A 9918-nucleotide genomic window follows, 5' to 3' on the forward strand; every position below is an offset into this window, starting at 1 on the left:
CGGAGAGAGGAAACCAGCAGCAAATGAAGCAGCTGGACCCTCCAACGCGTTGCCTGGATCCTGCCCGGGCCACGGCTTGGGGTCCCAGGTCGGATTTTGCCGGCGAGGTGTCTGCAGATCCAACTGTTCCTGCTTCGGGAGCCTGGAGCTGGGCAGAGCGGAAGCACGCTGTGCCGGCCCCGGGACTGTGACAGGACGGTCAACCTATAGCTGTCGCTGTGGGACCAGCAAATAAATCCCAAATCCGGTCCCGCTGGTCTCCAGCAGCATCTCCGGGACAGTCCCATGCCGCTCCGGCCTCGGTTCCTCCGGGGTAGTGCCTGGATCTGAGCGAGCCGTGAGGGGCCGCGCTTGGACCCATCATGCCAGCATCAGCACCTGCACCCAGGGTGTCTCGGGACCCTGCACCTCCCTGGGAGCCTAAATCTGCATTAAATTCCCACGGGGAACGGCTTTGCTTTCCCAGCCCTCCGGAAGCCTCCACCAAGGATCCCGGCTTGCCCATCCCTTAATGTGGAAACCAGCCCCGTCCGGGGTGTAGGGTTGTGCAGTGTGTCCGTGTGGGTGTGCACGGCTGTGCATCCATGCATGGGCACCTGTGTGCATGGGCACCCATGGATGAGGGTGTCTGTGTCCATGGGTGTTCATGAGCATGGGCACCCGTGTGCATGGACACCCACGTGCATGGGCACCCATATATGCGGGTGTTGGTGCCCATGGGTGTTAGTGTGCCTGGGTGACCACGTGCATGGATGACCACATGCATGGATGACCACATGCATGGATGACCACGTGCCCCATCCCCGTCCCGTGACACCGAGAGGGTCGGAGCGCGCAGTGTTACGAGAGCCCTAAGCATCTTGGGGCGTGGGGGGGTGTCCGGTCCAGCACCTTGGGGACATTTTTGGGTAATAAATTGTGAGTATTTTCCTGTGCACCCTGCTCTGCGCGAAGTGTCACCTGGGGTCGGGGAAGGTCCCAGCTCCTCGAGGGCAGCGCTCGCAGGGTGGCCCGGTCCCACCAGCACCATCTCAGCCACCTCGGCCCCCTGGGCCCCAGGGTGCCAGGACCGAGCCGGAGCAGGGCCAGCTCCGGGCACGGAGGGAGCGGAGCGTGGCCCAGCAGGAAGGTCACGGCCCTGCTTTGGGACTGGGGAAACCAGCTCGGCACCTCGCTCAGCACCACGGCTGTGCCTTCCGGAGGAGCCTGAACTTGAGCTCCCGGCTATTTTTGGGCGTCTGCAATGACACCTCGGGGCCAGGGAGAGGGTGTCGCTGGGTCTCTCCTGGACCTGTTTCACCTTGACCCTGGAGGCCCACAGGAGAAAGGTCCCGTGGTCCAGGGCAAGTGCTCCCGCGTGTGACAACCTTCTCCAAGGAGGCGAGGAGAACCGATGCCTCCACCCCGGCTGCTGAAGAGCCAAGGACTGAAACGGGGCACCCGACCCCTCCACCCAAGGGTGGCAGCAACCCACCACGGGCCCGGCCACCCCCCCCCCCGTTAGCGCGGCTCCGCAAACGAGGGGCGACCACACGTCCTTTCCACCCCCACGGGCGAGGGCAACCCCGGGGTGTGCCGGTGGCGGTGGTGGGCGCGACGCGGGGACCGTGCCGGAGGATCCAGGTGCCCAGTGGGTCAGGGGCCACCGTATGGCGATGCCTCAGCTGTTTCCCGCGGGCGCCGGGCCCACCGGGAGCGGCGCCGCTGCAACAAGAGCCCGAAGCGGAGGAAAGGTTAGGAGCGGGCGGACGCGCAGCTGACGGCACCCACCAGCTGCTCTTTCACCCAGGCTCCCCCGGCGCCGGGGCACCCTGCCCGTGGGCGCCCGGCGGGTGCTGCCGCGGGGCTAAGTCCGGACGGAGCGGCTTCGGCTGCCGGCCGTTCTGCCGAATCAGCGTCTCCTCGTCGTTCCCCCCCCCAACGCGTTAAAGAGTAACAGCAGGGAAGGGGCATCGCCGTCCTCACCCCCACCAGGGCATCTCCTCCCCAAACCCCAAGCGCGGGGAGGGGTGAGGAGGTCCCCCAAAAGCTCTTGCCCCCCCCAAAAACCCCAGGGTCCCCATGAGCCAAGCTTGCAGGAAGATGCATGCGGGGGTCTCCTGGGCTGAAGGACCTTCTGGCCCAACATCTTCCATCGCTGGCGCTGCCACCCCTCTGCTCTGCCACTTCCCCGGTCCGTACCAGAGATTTTGTTGTCCAAATCGGTGCTGGTGAGAGGTGCTGAGGGGCTGCGCAGGATCTGGGAGAGCCCCGGGAAGCCCCCAGGGGCACCAGGGGCAGAAGGAGGCAGCACACGTTGAGCATGTTTGGGTGAGCAGCGGCCAGGGCTGGCCTGGGCCACCCTGTGGGTGCAAAGACAAGCAGGGGAGAGGCGCCGGGGAAGGGGGACGGGAGGAAGGGGTTACATGTGCTGTCACACACGCATCTCCCAGGGTCACGCAGCCCGCGTGACAGCAGCCCCTCGTGCCCCGAATGTCGCCCCGAGCAGCCGCTGCCCTGCATGCCCCACTGCCACCGCAGCGACATGGACCGTGCTGCACATGGCCAGGACCATGCGTGTCCCTGCACATGTGGCCAGGATCACATGTGTCCCTGCACACACATGCTGCACACAGCCAGGATCATGTGTGTCCCTGCACACGTGACCAGGATCACGTGTGTCCCTGCACACACATGTGCTGCACACAGCTAGGTCCATGCGTGTCCCTGCACACGTGGCCAGGATCACGTGTGTCCCTGCACACACATGCCACACACGGCCAGGATCATGCATGTCCCTGCACACATGGCCGAGATCACGTGTGTCCCTGCACACACATGCTGCACACAGCCAGGTCCATGCGTGTCCCTGCACACGTGGCCAGGATCACGTGTGTCCCTGCACAGACACACTGCACACAGCCAGGACCATGCATGTCCCTGCACACATGGCCAGGATCACGTGTGTCCCTGCACACACATGCTGCACATGGCCAGGACCATGAATGTCCCTGCACACATGGCCAGGATCACGTGTGTCCCTGCACACACATGCTGCACACAGCCAGGATCATGCATGTCCCTGCACACATGGCCAGGATCACGTGTGTCCCTGCACACACATGCTGCACATGGCCAGGACCATGAATGTCCCTGCACACATGGCCAGGATCACGTGTGTCCCTGCACACACATGCTGCACACAGCCAGGATCATGCGTGTCCCTGCACACGTGGCCAGGATCACGTGTGTCCCTGCACACACATGCTGCACACGGCCAGGATCATGCGTGTCCCTGCACACGTGGCCAGGATCACATGTGTCCCTGCACACACATGCTGCACACAGCCAGGATCATGTGTGTCCCTGCACACACATGCTGCCCATGGCCAGGACCACGTGTGTCCCTGCACACATGGCTGAGATCACGTGTGTCCCTGCACACATGTGCTGCACACAGCCAGGATCATGTGTGTCCCTGCACACGTGGCCAGGATCACGTGTGTCCCTGCACACACATGCTGCACATGGCCAGGACCATGCATGTCCCTGCACACGTGGCCAGGATCACGTGTGTCCCTGCACACACACATGCTGCACACGGCCAGGATCATGCGTGTCCCTGCACACATGGCCAGGATCACGCGTGTCCCTGCACACACACATGCTGCACACAGCCAGGACCATGCATGTCCCTGCACACGTGGCCAGGATCATGTGTGTCCCTGCACACGTGGCCAGGATCACGTGTGTCCCTGCACACACATGCTGCACATGGCCAGGACCATGCATGTCCCTGCACACGTGGCCAGGATCACGTGTGTCCCTGCACACACACATGCTGCACACGGCCAGGATCATGCGTGTCCCTGCACACATGGCCAGGATCACGCGTGTCCCTGCACACAGCCAGGATCATGCATGTCCCTGCACATGTGGCCAGGATCACACGTGTCCCTGCACACACACGCTGCACATGGCCGCGATCACGTGTGTCCCCGCACACACACACACACACCCCCCGAGCAGAGGGGCGACTGCACGCGCCCCCCCAACACAAAGCGGGGCCGGGATCACACGCGTCGCCCCGCGCCCACGCCGTGCCTCAGTTTCCCCCCGCGGGCGGCGCCGCGCTGCGCCCAGCCGAGCCGCCCGCGCAGCGTTGCGCGGCGCAGCGCGGGGCTCCGCCGCCGCTGTCATGTGACGGCGCCGGTATTTAAGGAGGCGGCGGGGCCCGGCGCAGCCCCGTGGCTCGGCGGCGCGGTGCCCGGTTCGCTCCCGTTCCTGCTTCCCCGCTCACCATGGTCGAAGCCTTCGTCGGCACCTGGAAGCTGGTGGATTCGGCCAATTTCGATGAATACATGAAGGCGCTGGGTGAGCGCGGCGCTGCGCGGGGGGGGAACCGGCGGCCGCGGCCCCCGCAACGTGCTCGGCGCCGCCGGGAGCGCGCCCCGGGCGCTGTTAAGCTCCTTTTTTTTTATTATATATATTTTTTCCCCTTTTTTCCCCTTTATATTTCACCTCCCGAGCAGCCAGGCTCGCACAAAGGGCTTTTAGCGCTGCGGCGCCTGCACGCTGGGAGGAGGAGGAGGAGGGGGAGGAAGGGGGGGGGGGGCTGCCTCCCTTTTTAATGGGTTTAAAGAAAAAGGGGAGGGGGAAAAAAACAAAATAGGCTTTGCACGGCCTGGGCTTGCGGCGGGCAGGGGCGATGCGGGGGCACCGCGGGGCGCGGAGCGGCGCGCTGCGGCTCCGCATCGCTGCGCGGCGGCACCCGCATCGCCACGGCCGCGGTGGGTTGGGGAAGGGGTCTGTCCACGGCCCCGGCTCCCTGTCCCGCTGCTCCCCCCGGGAGGGATGTGCGTCTCCCGGCGTTCCCAGGAGCTGGTGGGTGGGAACAGCTTTTTTTCCCCCATTTTGGACCAAGGATGGTAGGGTGGAGGCAGAGGACTGCGGCGCTGGAAGGAGTGAGTGGATGCAGTGCTGCTGCTCTTCTCCATCCTTCATCCCTCCTCCTTGCCCCACATCATCCAGCCTGGTCCTTGGCACCGGCTGCGGCTCCCCTGAGCGGCCCCGGGGTGGTACGGAGGGCAGGGGACACCCCCTTGGCTCCCACTCTGCCCCAAAAGCTGATTCATGGCTGGAGGATGGTGTTTCTGGATGCAGGATCAGGCCCTGAGCGATCCCCCAGAGCTGCGCACCCAACCGCCCTCCAGCCCCCACGGAGACCGGCGGGACACAGGGCAGCTGCAGGGAGGGAGGAAGGGCTGGGGGCTGCCCATGGGCAGGGGTGATGATGGGGACGGGCGCTCTCCGGCCCCTCGGCACAACCTCACTACCCCCCCCTTGCCCCCCTACAGGTGTGGGCTTTGCCACGAGGCAGGTGGCAGGCCTCACCAAACCCACCACCATCATCGAGGTGGACGGCGACAAGGTCACCGTGAAGACCCAGAGCACCTTCAAGAACACAGAGATCAGCTTCAAGCTGGGCGAGGAGTTTGACGAGACCACCGCCGACGACAGGCACGTCAAGGTGAGCCAAGCCAGCGGGCCGGGAGCCCCCTGGGGACCAGGGGCGGTCAAGGTGCCAAGCATCAGCATTTGGAGAAGCTCTCCAGGGTCCCTCGGAGAGCACCTGCCCTCCACCAAACACCCTTTTATCAGGGCATGGCCACGTCCTTGCAGTAGTTCAAGGCTTGAATCCTCCAGCTCTGGGTCTGTCTCCTTCTCTCCATCCCCTTTTCTTTGAAACTGAAAAAAACTCCTTGCCCTCAGGGCCTGGTGCTCTGCCCTCGCCTCTCTCTGCAAACCATCCCTTCCCCCCCGATTTGCAGCCAGGCTTTGCAGAAAAGCTGTCACAAGGTGTTGGAGTTGCTGTAACAGCCCCAGGGGATGTACAAGCCAGGGAAGTTGGGCTGTCCGGGGCCCAGAGCTGCTGGGAAGGTTGTGCAAGAGCAAAAACACACAACCACCCACTGCCCGGCCCAGAATAGACACTTGCTCAAGAGAAACAGGGGATGGGGCCGCGTGAAGGCAGATCTTGCCCGGCTTCATGGTTTGCGAGGCATCCCAGCAGGGAAAGGGTCACAAGAACTGGGTTTTGAGCCCGTTTGCTCAAGGAACACATTTCGGGCAGCTTTGGCTGGGCAGATCTGTCCCCTTTGTACAGGGTGAGCAAAGAGGGATGGAGCAGCTCAGACACCCCGCTGGGCCGATTCCGATTTAATTCAGGGCAGAGGTAGGAGAAAAAACACCCTCTTCAGGAAAGACTCGAGTTTCTGCTCGGTTACTTTCCAGAGCCGCCCTCTTCCTTGGCCGTTTGCTGGGGGCGAAGAGCCAAGTTGGACTATTCCTCCCATGCAAGCGAGGGAAGGAGGGGAGATGTGTTGGCAGGGTGAAAGAGGTCAAGAATGGAGTTAAACCTCCTTTTTTTTGGCCTCTTTCCCCCCTGCAGAGACACTTCCCCTCGCAGGAACGATCCTCCCCCCCCCCCCGGGCTTTTTCCTAGCAAAGATGTTTTTGCAGAGAACTTTCCCCTCCTGGCCCTGCGCGGCCGCAGGGTCCCACGCTCCGTTAAACACGCTCGGCACGTGGGAGCCGGCGTCCCCGTCCCCCCAGCCTGGTGCGGATGGGGTGGTTGTGTTGCAAAATGAACCTGGGGCTTGTTGGACCTGTGGTGGAGCAGGTCTCCCCACAACCTCGTTGTCCATGGAAGGGTTGTTGAGTGCAGGGAAAGGTCCAGGATCTGCTGGGATGGAGGCAGGAGGGGGTGGCTGTCCCCACCCGGCACAGGGAGCCACAGCCCAAGGGCTGGGTGCTTTCGCCGGGTGAGGGCACCCAGCCTTCGGCAGAGCCAGGATCGGAGCTGCCGCGGTGGCCAAAGAGCGGCCGGGCTGAAGCAAGGGACGAGCGCGAGCGAGGTGGCAGTGCCAAGCAGACCTGTGGCAGCGTGTCCCTGTCCTCCATCCCGCTGCGGCTGGAGCAGCCCCCACTGCTTCTCCTCTCGCTCGGGGAGCTATTTCCATGTGCGACTCCGGCTGGTTATAGGCTCCGGCCACGGCTGGTGCTGGGCTCGTGCTGGGTGCTGCCCGCCCCATCTCGTGACAGCGCTTGAGCGTGGCTGGACGGCTCAGGCTGGTGGAAACTATGTTAAAACCACCTTGGCATCGCGTGTGCAGCGGGGACGGGTGAAGGGCGCCGAGCGGCTCCTCGCGGGCCAGGGACGTGCCCTTCAAGTGCCCCTTGGCAGGCAGCCAGGGAGGGCAAAGGAGAGGAAGGAGAGCGGGTGCAGGCTGGGGTGGAGGGAGAGGCTGTGGAGCCAAGGCAGATGGGGCAGCGGGGTCTGATGTGCTGTGGGGGGCACCTGGGCCGTGGGGAGACCTGAGCTATGGGGCATCAAGGCTGCATGGGCACCTGAGCTGTGCAGGGACCTGAGCCAGGAGGCACCCAAGCCATGGGGCAGCCCAAATTAGGGGGAGACCTGTGCTGTGGGGGCATCTGAGCAGGCGTGGGGATGAGCCTTAGGAAGACCCAAGCTGAAGGGGTCTATGAGCTGTGGGAGACCTGAGCTGGAGGGACACCTGAGCAACATGGGGTTCCCAGCCGTGGAGGTACCTGGGCCATAGGTAAACCCAAGTTATGGGGAGACCTGCACTGTGGAGGCATCTGAGCCAGGGTAGGAAATGAGCCTTAGGAAGACCCAAACCGTGGGGGTGTCTGAGCCATAGGAGACCCAGGCTGGGGGGACACCCCAGCCACGTGGGCACCTGAACCATGCAGGGACCTGAGCTGAGGGAGCACCAAGCCATAGGGAGACCTAAGCCATGGGGAAACCCAAGTTATGGGGAGTCCTGTGCCATGGAGGCATCTGAGATGGGGGGGAAATGAGCCTTAGGAAGACCCAGACCATGGGGGGGCTACCCGAGCCCTGGAGGCTCCAGGAGACTCTGCTTCCCGCACCGACCTGGGCACGTGGAGGGCGAGCTTTGCTCCAGCCTTGGGTGCTGGGGAGAGTTTGGGACAGGGAGAGACGCCGCAGGGGCTGGGGGCAGCTGGGGACCGAAATCCTTTGGGGGAACAACGGGGGGGAAATAGCATCCTGGGGGCCAGGAACCTGGTTTGGCGGGACGGGGGGGGGGGCCGGGGCAGCCGCGCCGCCTGTCCTCGCGCGACCCCGGGCTCCGCCGCTGGGCCGAAGCCAGTTGTCACGCTAACCTTGGGCCTGAGTCAACAGCGGGGCCGCGCAAACAGCAGGCCGGGCCGGGCCGGGCGCGCGGCGGCCCCTTTCCCCGCTCGGCCCCCTCCAAAAGCCCCCCGCGGGGCCGTGATTCGGGGCGCTCCGATACCTTGCACTGCCTATTCGGTCCCTGCCGGCAGCAGGCAGCGCAGGCAGCAGGCAGCCCCGGAGCGGGATGAGGCCCCGGGAAGGGCTGGTGGCACCGGTCCAGGGCCAGCGGAGGGCAAGGTCACCGTGGCCGTGCCCACGGCCGGGTTATTGGGACCCGCGGCTCCCCGGCCAAGGCGGTTTTGGCCGCGGTTTTGGTTTTGGGCGGGAAGGATTCCCGGGAAGCGCTGGCACTTTCCGAGGCGATGCCGCTCAGTGGGCAGAGCCGGAAACGGAGGCCGGAGCCTCTTCGCCCTCGTGACGGCAAGTTCCGATCTCTTCCCCGCAGTCCGTGGTCAAGCTGGAGGGAGGCAAACTCGTCCACACGCAGCAGTGGGAAGGGAAGGAGACATCGCTAGCGCGGGAGCTGAAGGATGGGAAGTTAATCCTGGTAAGCGGATGGAAAGGCGTTTTCGAGCCGCGGCGAGGGGCCGTCACCCCCTAACCACCCGGCTTCGGTTTATTTATTTTTTTTTGCCCCCAGACGCTCACCATGGGCAGCGTGGTCTCCACCCGGACCTACGAGAGGGCGACATAGAGGTCCCCCCCCGGCTCCTCCCTCCGTCTTCCTCCTCCGGCGGCAGCTTGTAGGCGACTCACATTGACGTCGGAGCCCTCCGAACCCCGCCGCCGCCCTGATCGCCGCTGTCTCGCGGGGGCGGTTGGGGTTCGGGTTGTCGTTTCGGTTGTGTTGGTTTTGGTTTTTTGGTTTTTTGTTTTTTTAAATAACGGAAGAACCCGTGTGGGAAAATAATAAAGCCACTGTTGTTACAGCTCTGCGAGTGGTTTGCTTGGAAAAAGGCTCTTTGACACATGCGTGGTGGTGGTGGTGGGGATCCTGTCCCAGCCTGGGCTTTAGGAGCCTGGAAAATGCTGTGGGATTTGGGCTAGTTCATTACATCGCTCCCGTGTCCCTCCCGACCGCATCGGAGATGCTCTCTGCTCTTCTGGCTTGGTGCTAGATGGGATCCGTCTGCTGAGGAGGGGGGCTCCGGGGAGGGGAGAGCTGAGAAAGGGGTGTCCATAGGCTGCCCGTGGGCTCGGCATGCCAAACGCTCCGGCCTCATGGGGACGTCACTCACGGGAGAGAGCGAAACCACACACGTGCTGATTCCGGGATGGCAGCACAGCTCCCTATGGGTTTTCTAGCCCCAAATGGATTTTTCTGGCCCAGTTTGGCCACTATCGCTCCGTGGATTCAGAGTCTCTGCTAGTCCACCTATCAACCTCAGCAGGATGCAGCCACAGCAGGGGCAGATGGACACTCAGCTTGTTTGGGGTTTTTTCAGGGGGGGGATATTAGTTTACTACAGTGGCAGCTCGGCTATAAATCATTCAGCGTACAAGCACACACCATTCCAGCAACAGTAATTTTTCCACCGCAAATCCAGACCGGCGCTCTCTGCCAAAGCATCATCTGATGTTACGCCTGATGGCAAAGAAGCCAAGAAACCAAGGTCAAGTGCACGTCGCATCCAGGTTTGGGAAAGGGGCCTGCCTGAAGGGAGACTCTGCCCTGGGGAGGTGGTGGAGTTCAATCTGGGGCTCGAATCTGCCCC

At 63.5% G+C, this 9918-nt stretch overlaps 1 protein-coding gene across 1 annotated transcript; it reads left to right on the top strand.

The window, feature by feature from the left end:
• Positions 1 to 4191: 4191 nt before the first annotated feature.
• Positions 4192 to 9132, top strand: FABP3 (fatty acid binding protein 3). Its single transcript, XM_067311368.1, has 4 exons — positions 4192 to 4353; positions 5337 to 5509; positions 8649 to 8750; positions 8844 to 9132. The coding sequence occupies exons 1-4, from the start codon at positions 4281 to 4283 to the stop codon at positions 8895 to 8897; spliced, it is 402 nt and encodes a 133-aa protein (XP_067167469.1). The 5' UTR covers positions 4192 to 4280; the 3' UTR covers positions 8898 to 9132.
• The last annotated feature ends 786 nt before the right edge of the window (positions 9133 to 9918 follow it).

This window comes from Apteryx mantelli, chromosome 27 (assembly GCF_036417845.1).
Source record: "Apteryx mantelli isolate bAptMan1 chromosome 27, bAptMan1.hap1, whole genome shotgun sequence".
Lineage (NCBI taxonomy): Eukaryota > Metazoa > Chordata > Aves > Apterygiformes > Apterygidae > Apteryx > Apteryx mantelli.